General features: G+C 33.6%; 1 protein-coding gene across 6 annotated transcripts in view; it reads left to right on the forward strand.

The window, feature by feature from the left end:
* Positions 1-19,250, forward strand: part of LOC111062204 (tyrosine-protein kinase Abl) — a 227,440-nt gene that overhangs the window by 104,805 nt on the left and 103,385 nt on the right. For 2 of the 6 annotated variants that reach the window (XM_039431667.1, XM_039431668.1), the window contains one exon: positions 18,866-18,919. The exons of 2 other annotated variants lie outside the window; for them this stretch is intronic. In XM_039431667.1, coding sequence (XP_039287601.1) covers positions 18,866-18,919 — 54 coding nt within the window. Of the gene's footprint in view, positions 1-8,092; positions 8,661-18,865; positions 18,920-19,250 lie in introns of those variants that run through there. 2 more of the 6 variants (XM_039431670.1, XM_039431672.1) reach the window with 2 other exon arrangements.

A 19,250-nucleotide genomic window follows, 5' to 3' on the forward strand; every position in this document is an offset into this window, starting at 1 on the left:
TAAAGAAGAAAATGAGGAGTGGTGTGAAGAAAATATTTAATGGTAAGATTTGGGAAGTAGATGTTTGGAGTAGAAAGTGAGAAGAATTTATTTATTAATTGATACATACAATATCATTCTCAAACTATGAAAGGAACTACATCTTAAATTTTAAGATGGAGGAGAAGAATTCCAGATGTCATAAAAAAGGAGAAAATGAGAAGTAGTGTGGAAAAAATATGTAATACTAGTAGTATGAAATGTTTGAGAAGTAAAAGTAAGAAGATTGAGAGGAAAATATGTCTAAAACGAAGATGTTTGGGAAATAAAAGTGAGAAGAAAAAATGCCCAGGAGAACGAAGATGTTCGGGAAGTAATATTAAGTGGAGGTGGTGGAGAAAGAGGAGGAAAATTGTTATTTTTAATTAGATGAAACTTGTTTAGTTCATCAGAGCGGTCAAAGTCTGATCGATGCTGAGTGGGAGCTTTTGACAGTCTGCAATTAATATAACTATATATATGTAGCAGGGTCTATGAACTCTGCTGGTCACATGATATTTATATACCTATATAGGAATAAGGCATCTATCTCTAGTTAGATACATTTTCATCTGTCAGGTTTCCTCATGAATAACATTGATGCTTCGAATATGACCAATGCTGAAGGTTTGAAAAGAATCTCATGCTTAGCTCATCCTCTCTCTCACTCTCTCTCTCTCTCTCTCTCTCTCTCTCTCTTCTCTCTCTCTCTCCTCTCTCTCTCTCTTTCTCTTTCTCTCTCTCTCTCTTCTCTCTCTCTCTCTCTCTCTCTCTCTCTCTCTCTCTCTCTCTCTCTCCTCTCTCTCTCTCTCTCTCTCTCTCTCTCTCTCTCTCTCTCTCTCTCTCTCTTCTCTCTCTCTCTAACTCTCACTTTTGGTAGAGTTAGTGGGGAGGATATTTTTAATATTCTTTCCGAAGAATGGACATTGATATGTCCAAAGCTCCGCCAATTTATGTAGATGCATAACAATATGATTATTATCTATAGTTATTATATTACAAATTGCTTTTTCATATCATATACAGTTCAATAATTATTTTCTTAGTCTATATTATGTAAATTCATCTATAATTTTGCTGTATTGTAAGCTATTGTATATAAGTGTATAAGCCAGTTTATATTGTAATCTACATGAATAAAGTACTCAATCAATCAATCACTCTCTCTGGTGTAATACACTGTCATCTGTCAGGTTTCCTTGTGAATAAAATGAATGCTTCGAATTTAACCAATTCTGAAAGTTTGAAAAGAATCTTATGCTTGGTGGCTCATCCTCTGTCTCTAGTGAGATAGAGATATATTTTCATATGTCAGGGTTCCTTGGATGAATTGTATCAATGTTCCCATTTAATTAATGCTGAAAGTTTGGAGAGAAACTCATGTTTGGTTCATCCTCTGTCTCTAGTGGAATACACTTTCTTCTGTCAGGATTTCATATGGATAAGATTAATGCGTCTAATTTAACCAATGCTGAAAGTTTGGAAAGAACCTCATGCTTGGGTCATCATCTGGACTCTGAGCTTCAAGAAGCTTGATGAAGGTGCTTGATCTAGCTTTGATGGCTGTGGATTTGAGTTGATGGATTAGAGGATGAATGAGTGATGATCAAGAAATGGATGAAGGTGACGAGGAAGATTTCAATTAAAAAAAATCGATGATTTAGATCTCGATGAAGATTTTGATGAATTGACGTAGCCTATTGCAGTCGGTAGAATTCCTCTGGATTTGATAAAAATCGTAGAAAAATTGAAGAAGAAGAGGTAGAAAGTAGAAGTAGTTTTGGATGGAGCAGATAAAGGAGAGTTTGAGATGAAGAAGAGAGAATTATTGGAAGATGTCGATGAAGATTTTGATGAATGGCAGTCGAGAGCATTCCTTTGGATTTGAAAAAAACGTAGAAAAATTGGAAAAGAAGAGGTAGAAAGTAGAAGTAATTTTGGATGGAGCAGAAAAAGGACAGTTTGAGGTGTCGAAGAAGAGAGAATTAGTGGAAGATTTCGATGAATTCGACGAAGAAGAATGAATTCAACGAAGAAGAATTCATTGTCGATGAATTCTTGATCTCGATGAAGATTTTGATGAATGGCAGTCGAGAGCATTCCTTTGGATTTGTTAAAATCGTACAAAAGAAGACTAGAAAAGTATAAGTAGCTTTGGATGAAGGAGAAAAATGAGAGTTTGAGATGTCAAAGAAGAGTGAATTAGATGGATGGATAAGTGGAAGATTTCGATGACTTTCGAAGATATCGATATTAAGATTTAATGAATAGCAGTCGGGAGCATTCTTTCAGATTAGGAAAATTGAAGAAGAAGAAAAGAAAGTAGAAGTAATTTTAGATGGAGAAGAAAAAGGTGAGTTTAAGATATTGGAGAAGAGAGAATTAGATGAATGGATTAGTGGAAGATTTCAATGACTTTGATCTTGATTAAGATTTTGATGAATGGCAGTCGAGAGCATTCCTTTGGATTTGAAAAACGTAGAAAAATTGAAAAAGAAGAGGTAGAAAGTATAAGTAGTTTTTGAGAAAGGAGAGTTTGAGATGTTGAAGAAGAGAGAATTAGTGGAAGATGTCGATGAATTAGATCTCAATGAAGACTTTGAAGAATAGCAGTTGAGAGAATTCATTTGGATATGAAAAAATCGTAGAAAAATTGAAGAAGACGTAGAAAGTAGAAGTAGTTTTGGATGGAGAACAAAAAGGTGAGCTTAAGATATTGGAGAAGAGAGAATTAGATGGATGGATTAGTGGAAGATTTCGATGACTTTCGAAGATATCGATTAAGATTTTGATGAAAAGCAGTCGGGAGCAATCCTTTGGATTTGAAAAAATCATAGAATAATTGAAGAAGAAGAGGTAGAAAGTAGAAATAGTTTTGGATGAAGGAGGAAGAGAGAGAGTTTGAGATGTTGAAGAAGAAAGATTTAGTTGAATAGTGGAATAGGATTAGATTATTGAAGAGCAGAAATGCATAACATTGAAGAAGCTTGCATAGGAAGAGAGAGATTTAAGAATCAACTCACAAGACAACCTTATATTTTAATTAGAGATTAGAGCATTGCATATTACATCATTGGTTTCCTCTTCAGGAAATGGGAGTATAGTACCGTCTATTAGGACTGTTAATAAATTGTACTGAAAGTCAATTACCTGATTCGAGCTATTAATTTAATTACGTGAATTCCTTGCTACTGGTCATGCGATGTGGTCTTTTTGCGTGTCGTTATCGCTTGTAATTAATTAATTAATTAATTCAATGGTTTTTGTGCAGCAGTAGCGAATGTTATTGTACCTTTTCGGTAGCGAAAAGTGTTCAGTATTTTTGTTAAAAAATTGAAAAAACTGAATTTCCGATTTCCAATTTCATAATTGGAAAACGAAAATTAAGTTTTTTTCAATTAAAAAAAAAAGAAATTGGTTTTTGTGCAGCAGTAGTTGATGTATTGTACCTTTTCGGTAGCGAAAAGTGTTCAGTATGTGTTGTTGAAAAATTGGAAAAACTTAATTTTTAATTTACAATTGTATAATTGGAAAATGAAATTTTAAAATGGCAGTGTTTCATCAGAGATGATATATTACTAGTATTTTTTTCTCCATGTTTTAATTCATCAACTAATAATTTTAAAATGTGCCAAACCAAAAATATTGAAATTTTGTTGGCTCATTCAGTTTTACCTGAAGACTACTGCCATCTAGTGGCAGTACAAAAAAAGACCATCAAACTACAGTGAAACCAATTTTAAACTGTCACCACTCCTCATTCAAACAACACCAACGATTCCCATTCAAACAACACTGACAGCATAAAGTGAGCCTCACTTTCAGCAGAAACAAATCTAGAAAATGGAATTCCAGTCTACAAAATTATTCTGCATTTAGTTTATTCTGTCTTGATTAATTGTCGACCAATCAGGTTCGAGTAGCCGGAGCTACAAGATTTATTGTCGACCAATCAGGTTCGAGTAGGCGGAGCTACAAAATAATGACAAATCAGGAGAAAGTAGTGGGTGGTTGATGTTTTAACTGGAGACTTGGTTACAATCTGAACCAATCAGAATCTTTCGTGTTTTGGTGTTCTTTCAGTTGTTGTTATTCTTTTTCAAACGCTGTGTCTTATTCTCTATTCCTATTCGTGAATTGTATCCTCTATCTTCTCTCTGTATTTCTGTATCTTCTATCTTCGCTCTCTTTTGACTATCATTCTGAGTAGCAAACTGTAATAAACATTCAATATTCTAAAAAAATAATACCAAACCTTCAAATTAGTAATTGTGTATATTGAACCAATGAAACTGAGTCTCCAAACATAAAAGTTTGAGAACCATTGTTCTATTAGATAATAATTGAAATCATAATAGCAGACTACATACAGTACTATTATTTGTGAAATAAAATTTTTGACACTATCAAAAACTAAATTGGACGGAACACTGTTCTCAAATTTCCTCAAACTACTTATTGTATTGTGATATTTATTTATTCAGAATGGAGACAACTATTAAAATGTTATTTATTTATTCATTCACAATGGATACAACTATTGTTAAAACCAGTAAAATGTAGCACCATTTACAAGGACAGTGAAATTTAGTAAAACGTTACGTTATCTAAATTTGGGAGAGGAATAGCACAAGGTTACCTTATATTTTCTCTCCCTATCATTCCGATAGTGTATTTATTGTATAAATGAATAAAGAATAAACGAATAAAGCTCTGAAAAGTGAGAGGAAAGATCTCACTTTATGATATCTATTGACTGATAAATCTATCCGTACTATTGGACTAATAATAATAATAATAATAATAATATCTAGTGACCTGGCTGGCTCAGGTCTGGTGTCAGAGTTTTCAGGTCGCAACTGATCAATTTCAGGGCCTCTGACATGACCTAACGACTGCTTTTTAGGCAGCCGTGACCGACGGCTTAACTATTGGACTGATAGTACGATTACATCACGCTAATCACGTACAATTAAAGTCTTCAACAATTTATTCAGTTTCTTTGTTTCGTATTTTGCTACTTCCTTTGTATGTTGTAGCAGTTTTTGTCTGTAAAATATCTCCTAAATTTGACAGCATTCCTTATGTATAACGCTAATGCATCCGATTTAAACAATGCTGACAATCTCACGAAAGGTACTGTTTTCCTAGTATACAAGCCATACTTGAATACAAATGAGCGACAATCTACAAAGATATTGAGACAGAGTTTAACTAGAAACTGAAGGTGAATACTGCAAGAAACGATGTGGAAAATGGAGAAGTAAACAGGGTGTTGGAGCCGAAGAAACAAGAAAACATTAAGAAAAAAACATCCAAGAAACATTATGAAAATGCACTTAGGTTGGATGTAAATATAATTAGAGTCCATTGTTGGGATGAGTGAGTCTAGCCATTCCGGAAATGTTTCTCTATGGTGCAGAATAATTTTGCAGACTGGAATTCCATTTGCTAGATTTGTTTCTGAAGTGAGGCTGACTTTAATCTGTCAGTGTTGTTTGGATGGGAATATTTGGTGCTGTTTATGAGGAGTGGTGACAGTTTAAAATGGGTTTCTCTGTAGTTTGTTGGTCTTTTTTTAGTTGATTACCTTGAGATAATTGAGTCCTACTTATAAATGATTCCTTTGTCGGATCGTTAGTAAGTATACATGGTAGATAGCACATGTACACACAGGTATGTGTCGTTTATTCCATGTATAAGTCCCGGATCTTTATTATTATGACCCCTGATTTTATATGTTAGGTACTAGTTACGAGTATATAGCCATAGAAAAAAGTTAGTTCTATGATAATAGCCTGTACCTATCCACACAAACACTACACATAATTTGTTAGTTTGCAATGTCTATAATCCAAATATTATAATAAAAAAATATACAAACTTTTAGTTCCATTTTTATTAAAAACTCAAAGAGTACGGTATTGAAGATTTATATCATGTTTTAATAATTTCAAAGTAGCCTTATAAAGAGAAGTGATAATTTATATTAATAGGTTATTGAATGAATAAATTGCTGGAATAATGATAATTCATTCAACTTTGTCCATTAACTCAATTATATCCAGGCATAATAGTATACAAAAAATCACAGAAGAATTGATATCCAATAGCAATAGTTTAATCTTTCTTTACATACGTTACCTCTGTGGGTTTATAATCACATTATTGACATAAATCAAATACTTACTATCCCTACCAACAAATGCAAATGATTTCACAATATACAATAATACAAATGATTCTACAAAATAATTTTTTTCTAATGGTATAATGAATCTATGCATCTATATATAAAAGCGAAATGGCACTCACTCACTGACTGACTGACTCACTCACTCACTCACTCACTCACTCACTCACTCGCATAACTAAAAATCTACCGGACCAAAAACGTTCAAATTTGGTAGGTATGTTCAGTTGGCCCTTTAGAGGCGCACTAAGAAATCTTTTGGCAATATTTTAACTCTAAGGGTTGTTTTTAAGGGTTTAAAGTTCGTCTTTTAGCATGTATATTCTTCTTCTCCCAATCTCTCAATTATAATTGAAATTTCCATATCATATGTTACTATAGAACTATAATCTAGATAGAGTACCTCTTTGAAACAGTTGTTAACTGGCAACTAAATTAATAATTTTGTCAGGTTGGCATTAAGTTGAGTTGTCTTTGTTAGGTTGGCACAGAGTTGAAGATTTAAATGCATTTATCGCGGAAAAATGTTGATTGGGCACTGCTACTTCAATCCTGGGATATATTATATTACTAGCAGTCAGGCTCGCTTCGCTCGCCATATCCGTTTAGTCTGGACCCCCGACTGGATTGTCCTAACATATGATAAAAATGCAGGCGAGCGAAGCGAGCCTGCTGATCTCATTCTTGGACGATCCAGCCGGGGGTCCAGGGGGCGGAGCCCCCTGGCCAGACGGATATGGCGAACGAAGCGAGCCTGACGGCTAGTATCAAATAAAGCAAAGTCGGCCGGAACCACATATTGCCATATTGAACATGTTCCGGCCTTCTATCTGTAGTAGGCTGTGCCATAGCTCATTTTCAAGTTAAAATGAGGAAAATGAACAAATTGTAATTTATGAACATATGTTTATTTCCATATGATTAATTTATCCCTTATTCATTATTTTTGGTTGAAGTTATTAAATTTTAATCATATATATTTACTTTTAATTTTATCAAAAATATGATTATTTGGTCGAAACTATTCGTTGAAATTATCTTGAAGTTTTTATTAAAAGGGTAGGCTACTGAAAGTTTTTATATTGTTTTTATTTGAATCAAGTAGCCCATATATAAGCGAAGTGATTTTACCAAATATTCTATTATAGAATACTCTACTACTACTGCATACTAACCAAATAATAGAGATAATCTTCTCCAATTTAGGCTTTTCTCTTATATATTATCCCACTAAATAATCTCGATCCCATCAGCATAATTATTCTTGTTTTTGTACTTATTATGTTTTGAATTATTCTTGAATAGATTAGCTATTCAAGAATTAATTTGTTTTGTAATCAGGAAATCATCCTTAGTCAAAATCATGGTATTCTATAAATATAGTTTTATGATTAGGTGATTAGGTAGCTCTTTCAACTCTCGTGTAATCAAATTCGTATACTGTAGTTAATTCAAATCTGACACAACGTTAATTCAAGATTCATTTATTGTCAAAACATTGAAAACAAATCCAAGACAATGTGAAAAATATAGAAGCAATCACATAGAATGTAGCATGTATACTATCACATAATATACTATTTTATGTGTTTATTATCTGAATTGCAGTAATACGTAAAACGTATACTATAATTAGTTCAAGATTCAAGATTCGTTTATTGTCATAACATTAAAAACAAATGCAAGACAACTTCAAAAAATATTCAACCAATCCAGAGAGTGTAGCAATTACACTTTCACATATACTTTATGTGCTTATTATCTGAATTGCAGTACTTTCAATATTTTTCCAATTTTGATCAACAGAAATCACATTACAAGCGTCAAGCGAACTTTGAACCTAGTGATTTATTGCAACCGTTCTTTGGACTCAAATATTCTCTCTACAAAGCTATAGTCTGAACGACCGATTAAACTCTATAACTATGTATAGCTTCTACTTAAACTGAACAACATTTTGGATAGACATCTAGATAAATATCACGTAGATAGCGGATGTATTTCTAAATAAACCAAATGACATTTCAGTGTTATCGCTAGGAGATTACTACGTATACTAACCAAGATTTTGGTTAGACATCTAGATAAATAAGAAGTAGATAGCGGGTATATTTCTAGATAAATCCAGATGACATTCCAGTGTTATTAAGAGATAACAGTTCAGTATCAGTGGTGGTCTAATTTGACTAGGGTGTTCTAGTGTCTTAGTCAGTCTAGGACTAGATCACATAGTGAGTGCTCATGTGGCGGTGTAATGGTGGTGTTAGCGAACATGTGCGTGCGTGAAAGCTGTGTTTTTTGTGAGTAGTGGTGAGAGAAATTGGCGCCAAACTGTTCAAAAAATTGGTGTCGAGCATGATGTGTGCGGGAGGTTTGAGATTTCGCAAAAAGAAAAAGTGTCTTGTCAGCGGAGGTGGTAGTTGTTATGGACATGCTGCTAAAGAGAGAGGTGAGTGCTGATCATTTTAATATCTTTCTTTCTCTGTTTCATTCAAATTTTGGATCTGCTCTTCCCCTTATGTTTTCTAAGCTATACGACTATCTCAATTTCTCTGGCTGGACTGATCTGTCTCAAGCCAGATTTACTAGTCTCAATAGATTTCAAGTCTTAAGTCATAATATTACTGAATTCATAAATTTATAGATATTGATTCTATAAATTTGTCAGATTTTTTATAGTGTTGAGAAGACGATTCCTCCCATCTTCACAACTCTATAAAATCTGACAAATTTATAAAATCAATATCTATAAATGAAGAGCATGAGTTGATTTCAGTACCATTAAAATTATGAATATCTTTACTTCTGAATCTGCATTGCTGCAGTTTTATGATATATCTGATATCTGTTTTCGATAATGATTTTATGAGTTTGTGACTCAGGGATATTGAATGTAAAATTATGATAGAATGTATATAGCCTACTCTCTGTTGTGACTAACAGTTATATCATTGTTTGAGTAGTAATTATTATTCTAAATTTCCCATTTCTGTATTTAATTATTTATACAATATGACAATTTCCACTGAGTCTAACAAGACCCAGGTACAAAACAAAATACCACTGTACATGAATAAACTATAAGTATTAATATGAAATTAAAATTATAATAGATGAGCACAGTAAAAATTAATGTAAATTACTACAAAAACAAGATAGAAAGATAGACATAGAAAAATAAGAAGGAAAAAAATAAAAATAGTCATGCAGTTCGCGAACCACGAACACATTTTTGTCTACAATTTTCCTTGAAATCTTTTAACTCAAAAACTTCTAATCAATATAACAAATTCATCCTATTGATCCAATCTCGTTTTCTCATGCTAGTATCATAGAGAAACGATAGCATAAGTAGATATCCCATGGTATAGGGCGTTTATGTCGTAACTTTTACTGTTATCCCAAGCCGATAGTTCACAAAGTTCTTTCCTATGCAGCTGTGTGACGCTGGTAGTCTCTCAAATTGTGCCGTTCATACACTATCACCCCAACTAAACAGTAAAAATTGACAATAATCGACAGTAATCGGCTTGAGATAACAGTAAAAGTTGGGACATAAATTCTCTATACCATGGGATATCTACTTACGCTATTGTTTCTCTATGCTAGTATCTTCATTATAAAACTAGTAGTTCTTTGAACAGTAGACCTCACGCAGTATTCTGATCCACAAGTACCTGAATGAAACTATAGACCTTATGGAAATACAGCAATAGACTGGTTTCTCCACACATCTGTGTAATCACTTGTCAGCTGATTTATGTATTTCTATAGTCTGATTTTTACTCTAATATTGGCGTATGAAGGAGGCTCATTTTTCCTTTTATATTATCCTTGAAATGCAAAATCTCCATAAACCTTGTATATACGTCGACGTGCAATTAAAAAAAGAACATACCTGTCAAATTTCATGAAAATCTATTACCGCGTTTCGCCGTAAATGCGCAACATATAAACATTTAAACATTAAGAGAAATGCCAAACCGTCGACTTGAATCTTAGACCTCACTTCGCTCGGTCAATCAATCAATAATAATTAAAATCTGTATCAATATTAGTTTTATCCACTATATTCAACTCTATAATGTTTCCATTTGCTATGTTGAATGAAGAAAATTTTCTATTTTAACATTATTGTTAAAGTTGATGTCTTTATTCTATTTTGAATATTCGTTGGTATACGAACCAATTTTAGCAATGATTACAATTTAGAGATTGTTTTTCTTCCGTAATTCTAACCTCAAATGTTCCACTCATTAGTATTGTAATTAACCTCATCATCCTATTACCAATATTACTCAAATTTGATTGGTATTGCTGACATGAATTTCCGGTCATCGGCAATCAAATTTTAACAACCGGATGTTGATGTGACCTTCATAGCACTCGAAAATTTAGGACAGTACGTTAATTCTGAAAACTCATGTCGTTTTATGTAGGTCTATCATTCTTTTCTTTGAGAAATATTTTTATTCAATAAATAATATGGATTCAACTTTTCATTTCTATGTACTTTTCTTACTAGATTCATGATTAAGATTAAGGTTTAAGTTAGAAAACGTGTGTTTTCTTTAAAATAATTTATTAAACCCTCCTAGTACCACGTTGGGTCGTATCCGACCCCAGGTGTCATTGCTTATCGGTTTGTGGGCATGTTGGTGGGGGAAACGCCACCCCCTTCCATGTAACCTTTCCTTCAGTATTTCTCCAGACAAAGACCAGAGCTTACGTTCGTGATACGTAAACTTTTTTTATTATCGCTACTTTTAAATATGAATAAAAATATAAATCTGATTACATTTTTAAATTTATTTAGTCTGGACATGTTTCGGCTATATAGTCTAATGCCATTATCAAATGACTTGAATGACTAGCGGAAAAATGTCGTTACTAAATAATTTTAAAAAAGGTACTCTGATTCATATTTTTATTTATACTACTGTATCTCTTACTTAATTTGTTACATTATATTGAGTTTGTGTTTCCCATCTCTATTCTCATATTATCTCCTATCATTGTCCAATTATTCATGCCAAAACAAAACCTTTGCAATGATTTATCTTCTACTGTGACTTATATTACTTCCTCCTTTCTACTCAAGGCTAGAGTAATAGGTAATATCCGTGTACTAAATGCTAGGTACTATCCTTGCTTTCTACCCAGCTAAGGACCCAGCAAACCAATTGACAATCGGAAGGTGAAATCTGTAATCGCAGTTGATATTTTCGTAGTTTTGCAGATGCCATTTGTGAAAGCGAAACAAAACGATCATTTCCTTTTCAAAATGACGGAAGCGGCGCGCTAAAATGCTCGATGAACACAATCCAGCAAATTCTCGACGAAAACATTCGAATTAAATGTTCGACGAACACATTCGTGCAAATTCTCGATGAACATTCGAACCAAATTCTCGACGAACACATTGGAGCAAATTCTCGACGAACATGATCGAGCAAATGCTCGACAAACACAATCTAGCAAATACTCGACGAACACAATTATTGAGCAATGGACGACAAACATGATCGAGTATATGCTCGACAATCATGATCGAGCTCACAATCGTCGATCGTTTGTTCGATTTCGTACGTCGTTCATTATCGATCTTGTTTGTCGAGCATATGACAAACAAGATCGATAATGAACGACGTACGAAATCGAACAAACGATCGACGATAATGATCGTGCAAATACTCGACGAACATGATCGAGGAGCAAATGCTTGACGAACTCATTAGAGCAAATGATCGACGAACATGATTGAGCTATATCTATTGCTCGATGAATATAGTCGATCATATTATGCTCGACGAACACATTTGAGCAAATGTTAGACGAACACTTTCGAGCAAATGCTGGACGAACACAATTGAGCTAATACTCGTCGACCACATTTGAGTAAATGCTCGACGAACAGCAAATGCTGGACGAACACAATCGAGCCAATACTCGTCGAACACAATTGAGCCAATACTCGTCGAACACAATTGAGCAAATACTCGACGAACACATTCGAGTAAATGCTCGACAAACACAATCTAGCAATAGAGGAGAAAAAGTATTCAAAGATGGAGGAGAATGTTAAAAAGGCTAGAAGACTATGATGAAGGAAAAACTATGATTGATAAGTAGGATATAAAATAAAAATAATATTGAATAGATTATGATCAAGATCATCAGGGGAAAGATCAAAGATACTGAACGAGGATACATAGAGTATTTGAGAGTAAAAATGTGACAAATTAGAAGAGAGAAGAAGGATGGTGATATTCATCTGTTAAATGTATCGTATATAGTAATATGTTTCTCTGTAACAGTGTGACAATATTCAATGTACAATGTCAGCCTTGTTTCATTAATAGAGAGATTTTAGTTGATAACATTTTCCATTGAAGATGATCCCAAGTATGGCGTTGAAACTCTGGTTTTAAATAAACTTATTTTTACTTTCCTTGCCCTATTACCATAGGTAAGGAAAGTATTGCTTTCCGAAAAAAATAAAGGTACCCAAATTTCTAAATTTCTATACGTTTCAAGGTCCCCTGAGTCCAAAAAAGGGGTTTTTGGGTATTGGTCTGTATGTGTGTGTGTGTGTGTGTGTGTGTGTGTGTGTGTGGTGTGTGTGTGTGTGTGTGTGTGTATGAGTGTATGTGCGTCTGTGTACACGATATCTCATCCCCCAATTAACGGAATGACTTGAAATTTGGAACTTAAGGTCCTTCCCCTATAAGGAACCGACACGAACAATTTCGATCAAATTCAATTAAAGATGGCGGCTAAAATGGCAAAAATGTTGTCAAAAACAGGGTTTTTCGTGATTTTCTCAAAAACGGCTCCAACGATTTTGATCAAAGTTATACTTAAAATAGTCATCGATAAGCTCTATCAACTACCACAAGTCCCATACCTGTAAAAATTTCAGGAGCTCCGCCCCATCTATGCATAGTTTGATTTTAGATTCTCAATTATCAGGCTTCAGATACAATTTAAACAAAAAATGTTGAGTGGAAAAGATTGATCATGAAAATCTCTACAATTAATGTCTTGCAACATTTTCACCTAAAATTGAAAATAAGCTCGAAATTCGAGAAAATGTGATTAGCCAATTACAAATTGTTGGCAACTGTTGATTCTATCAAATCATTCACTATGGAGAGATAGCAGACCTCGTATGTCTACAGCGTTATTGTCCTGTCACCAGCTGGCTCAGATCTTTGTTTATAAGTAGACTTGAGATGCGCGAGAACACTAGCGTCAGGTGATCAATTCTCATAACGGCAAGGAAAGTTGTGTGAGTGCGCCACACCAGATTTTTGTGGATTCGTCAATATTTGTGTAATCACTTTTCCACCTCATCATGATTTCAGTTGAATTGGGAAAGAATGAAAATAAACAGATGATAAGATCAAGATGGAATAGAAAGTAATGATTTGTTGGAGCTAGGACAATTTATAGGTTAGCGAGTAATATAGACGGGGGACGGAACGTATTGTCCTCCATTGAACTCAGACCAGTCTAGAAAAATGTAGGAAGGACATTTTGAGTCTGCTTGAATGAAAGCAGAGTGGAAGTGCAGCTTGAAAGGAGAGAAAAATGGTGGAGTAGCCGCTAGAGAGAAAGTGAAAGGATAATAAGTGGTCGGTGAGTCATCAGTTGACACTTGGGGAAGTTTGGTGCAGATGTGGACTGGTGCTGTGCTCTGGTTGGAAACTGTGAACATTTTTGTATTGTGAGATCCTTTTTAGATTCTCAGCTTTTATGGCCCATACAAAACCATTTAGAATGCATCGGCATTGTTGAATTGATAGCCTAAAATTTAATCAATATACAGAGTGAATCATATGTTTGGGAACCCTTCAATAAGTTGGAGACTGTTGTAGATACAATACTGTAACTCTCAGGATAAGTTATTGGTCGAATACTCTACCTTTTGACGTACAACTGACAACTGAATTCTAACCCCTCATAAGGGGTTGTTATTCGAATATTTTAAATGCAAACACCCATTGTGTGGTGCATAATTTTAAAAGCCTATTTAAAACAAGAAAGATTACATCAATAAAAATGTTCTAAGATACTTGTGTCCAAAATGACTGCTGATTGAAATTTTAGTTTTCAAAGAAATGATTGGATACAAACCATTTTGGATATAAATATCATAGAACATTTCTATTGATGTCATCTTTCTTGTTTTAAAGAGGCCTTTATCTTTATAATGATGTATAACACAATGTGTGTTTACATTAAAACTGAGTTTTATTCTATTTTTATTTATTTATAATTTTTACAAAGTAGCACTGATTGGGAGAGAAAAACTAAGGATACTCCTTGTACTATTTCTCTCCCAAATTTAGATAACATTTTGAATGTCCGAAATAGGGTTATGGTTTCACTTTCCTAAAATTTAGTCTATTTCCACTAAAAAACAATTTTTAATAATAAGTTACAACCCCTCATTTCTTTAAAAACTGAAACTTCAATCAGCCGCCAATTTGGATACAAGTATCATAGAACATTTTTATTGATGCCAGCTTTCCTGTTTCAAAAAAGCCTTCAAAATGATATACCACACAATGGGTGTTTACATTTAAAATATTCGAGCTACAACCCCTAAGTCACCCCCTTATGAGGGGTTGAAATTCAGTTGTACGATAAAAGGTAGAGTATTCGACCAATAACTTATCCAGAAAGTTAACAGTATTATATCTACAACAGTCTCCAATATATTGAGTGGTTCCGAAACATATGACTCACTCTGTAGAAATAACTACATGGTACCCTTTCTTAAACTTTTTAAATAAATACTACTAGTTTCAGCTTTCATGCCATTTTTTAGTGTCATTTTTTCAATCAATTTATTAATTCAATTATTTAATATTCCCTAATCAACCTGAAGTGGGTTCACTTCAAGTCAGTTTTCCTCAATAATAATATCAATACTCCCGGTTTGTTTAATGCTGGCAATTTAAATTGAATCTCTCTCTATCTATCTCTCTCTTTCACTCTCGCTTTCTGTCTCACTCTCTCTCTCTCTCTCTCACTAGAGAGATAGCTTGTAAGCTATTGTATATAAGTGTATAAGCCGGTATATATTGTAATCTACATAAATAAAGTACTCAATCACTCACTCACTCTCTCTCTCCCTCTTTGTTATGTCTGTCTCTCTCACTCCCCAATTTATGTAGATGCATAACAATATAATTATTATCTATAGTTTTTATATTACAAATTACTTTTTCATATCATATACAGTTCAATCATTATTTTCTTAGTCTATATTATGTAAATTCATCTATAATTTTGCTGTATTGTAAGCTATTGTATATAAGTGTATAAGCCAGTATATATTGTAATCTACATAAATAAAGTACTCAATCAAAATCAATCAATCCCTCTCTCTCTCTCTCTCTCTCTCTCTCTCTCTCACTCACTCTCTCTCAATCACTCTTTCTCCCACTCACTCACTCTCTCTCTCTCTCTCTCTCTCTCTCTCTCTGGTTCACTTATCCATTTATGGTGTCCATTGGCACTTGGGTATATGACTGCCGCCGCCATCATTACTGCAGCATTTCTATTGCCATTTATGATGGATTGGTTCCACAATGTGCTCCGTTTCACTTTCATCAGTACCGCAATATCTTATCGGTCACTTTCCTTATATCAATTGCTATCTTCTTCTAGCCTGAGTGATGTAATATGCGCAATGGTAGAAGTAAATGGAGATAGTTATTTGTGCAACTCGTGCGCAAAGTGACAGTTTGCTGCACCGAAAGAAACGTTTACGCACGAGCCGTAGGCGAGGGCGGTATGGTTTCTTGAGTGCAGCAGAGGAACTTTGCGCACGTATTTCACATTAAATTTTTCCTACAGTGACCATTGAATATGAGAAGTGGTTGATTATGGGTAAAATGATGGCTGAAATCCATCAAATGTTTGTCTGTTTAATTTTGTTATTAATAACAACTTTAATTTATTTTAAACAAATTAATCCAATTAATTTGAAAATTTGAATAATTTTGAGTAAATCTTAATTTCTAAATAATTTTTCAACCAATCGATTTATGAATGAAAAAAAATAATATTATTTGAAATAATTAATAATATTCAAATGTATAATTTATTGAGTTCTCATTTTTATTTATTTGAAAATCAGAAAAAAATATAGATAGAACAAATTCGCATTCAAAATACACAACAATGTCAACAGCTGATTGGGATGGCTGCAAGATAATACGCAAAGTATTAAGAGTACACAAAAGTAATACTTTGCGCACTAGAGCGGAAAAGTGATTCTTTGCGTTCTGTAATCAGTGCAGGAATGGCCACTTTTCAAGGTAACTGTAGGAAAAATTCATTTCTTTTCAAGTAAGAGTGCGATCTTCAAGCCTGAGTTATGTATTGTGATATGCCCAATTTTTCAAAAAAAATGAAAAAATACATATACCTTCCTTACAAGAAAAAGTGGAGTTCATTGAAATCAATACGGTCTTCCAGCCTGAGTGATATAAAATGCTCAATGATAGAAATAAATGGAGAAATGCATTCCCTTTCAAGAAAGTGAGGAGTTCGTTGAAATAAATACAGTCTTATAGCCTGATTGTTGTAATACACCCAGTGTTTCGAATAAATGGTACCGGTAAAATAAAAATACCTTCCTTACAAGAGAGAGAGGAGTTTGTTGGAATAAATACAGTCTTCTAGCCTGATTGATGTAATACTCTCAATGTTTCGAATAAATGGGAAAATACAAATACTTTCCTTACAAGAAATACAGGAAGTAGTTCGATGGAATAAATACCGTCTCAGTAATAAAAGTCAGTCAAATTGATTTATTCAAAATTTTACATGATGAAAATCCAATAATTATTTTCTACTAGCTGGCCCAGCGAACTTCGTACCGCCAAATAGTTTAATGCATCTCATGACAAACTTTAGCTGGAAGCACACCTGAGGAGGCGCGATGCGGCATTTTGCATCCAGGTGCTTCTTGCTATTGGTTTTGAATAACAGATGCTATTATTCATATTATTCCAATTATCAATTTTAATGGATTTCAATTATATACATAATGTTCCAACTGCAAAATAAATAATTTACGAAAAATCAATAATTCTAAACACCGAAGACATCACAATTGTTCGAAACAAAGCAATGTCTTTAGCGCATGTAAGTCTTTAACCTGAGTCCGCACTGCTGGATGGTTACACACAGAATAGTCATTTTGTTTTTAATCGGGGCGTTTGGAATAAAATACATGGCCGGTTATGGAGCAGCACACACTCTTGTCTACTATCTACCGACGGCTGTTGGATGACGCAAAGATTATAACAGCTGATTTTTATTTCTGTGTGTGGCCAGCTTACAAATCTTCTCCCATAAGGATTACATGTAAACTTTGAAGAACCGTAGAAAAGAGTCCTGAAGTCGGATAATAAATTTGATAGGCCATATACCTAGTCCTGAACATAACGAACACAACTAAAAAAATCATCAAATTCGGTGCACACATAAAAAAGTTATTGAATGTCAAAATTTGAGGCTCGATTTTTATTTATATATAATTATGTAGAATAGCGTAGTAGATGATTCTGGTGAAGACTTTCCAAACATTATTCATCATTATACAATTTGAAATTTGCTATTGATGTTGGGAGCAAGACCTAGATCTCTAGTAAATTTCAGTTCAGTGGATAATTGTATTTTAAAGAGTGATATTGTATTTTAATTGTGTTTCAGTATTTCAACATCACCAATCTTCAGTAAACGGAGATGTATTTTTCTTCAATCTTTGAACTGAAATTTTTACTATTGATCAAAGTCGTGTTCACAAAATCTATAACTAGTAGTTCTGTGAACAGTAGACCTCGCGTAGTTATAAACCACAGCCTCCTCTAATACTGTCAATCAGAGTAAATTATGTCCTGTCCTGTCGTGTCGGCAAGATATTGGTGTGTAAACAACTAATGGCTGTTTGGGTTGTTGTACCGACAATGCTAATAGTTTGATGTAAACAACTATGCTACTATCATTAAAAGCTTACCGAGTTGAAAGCAGAGAAAAGTGGGGAGAAAATACTATGCTATTTCGAGTTATCAATTGCTTGCGTCATTGCACGCAATCAATAATCCACTCAACAGCTGATTTATGATCAATAATTCTATAGTCTGATTTCTACGGTAATATTGGCGTTCGAAGGAGACTCCTTTTCCTTTTATATATATTTAAACTACAACATTTCAGAAAACCTTATTATACATTTCAGAAAACCTTATTATACGTCGACGCGAAATTCAAAAAGGAACATACCTGTCAAATTTCATGAAAATCTATTGCTGCGTTTCGCCGTAAATTCGGAATATATAAACATTTAAACTTATAAACATAAAGAGAAATACAAAACCGTCTACTCGAATCTTAGACCTCACTTCGCTCAGTCAACTAATTTGAATTCAATTTTGTTGTATGATGATGTCACATTACATCATTGATTATCAGGATATTCTCATCTTACAAGCTATCCAGCAATCTTTTTAATCAATTGTGTTCCGAACTATATTTTTCTCACATTTTTAATCAGTCTTTAACTTTGATTTAATTTTTCTCGATTTTTATTTTGAAGTTATCGTTAATTGTTGCCGTTTTTCTGTGTTTCAGGTGAGTTGTCCAGTAACCACTCACAATCGCAATGGGCAGTTTCACCGTTACTACGTAAGTTACTCTCCCGTCGATATTGAGAATTACAAGTATTTTGGTATTTCTTTTTTACACCATATTTAGAAACATTTTCACATAGCCTACACGGTAGTCTTGGAGAAGCTTAGGGATTTTTGAAATTATTTACTTTTGGTCATCATTGAGAATTAAAAGTATCTTGGTATTTCATTTTTTAGTTTATCCAAACACTATATTTAACTACACTTTTACATACATCGTAGTCTTGAAGAAGCATAGGGATTTTCTATATTAGTTTATTCGGGGTGTATAAGTATCTTGGTATTTCATTTTTTAGTTTTTTCCAAACATTTTATCATTTTTTTTT

Source organism: Nilaparvata lugens, chromosome 6, assembly GCF_014356525.2.
Source record: "Nilaparvata lugens isolate BPH chromosome 6, ASM1435652v1, whole genome shotgun sequence".
In the NCBI taxonomy this organism is placed as follows: Eukaryota; Metazoa; Arthropoda; class Insecta; order Hemiptera; family Delphacidae; genus Nilaparvata; species Nilaparvata lugens.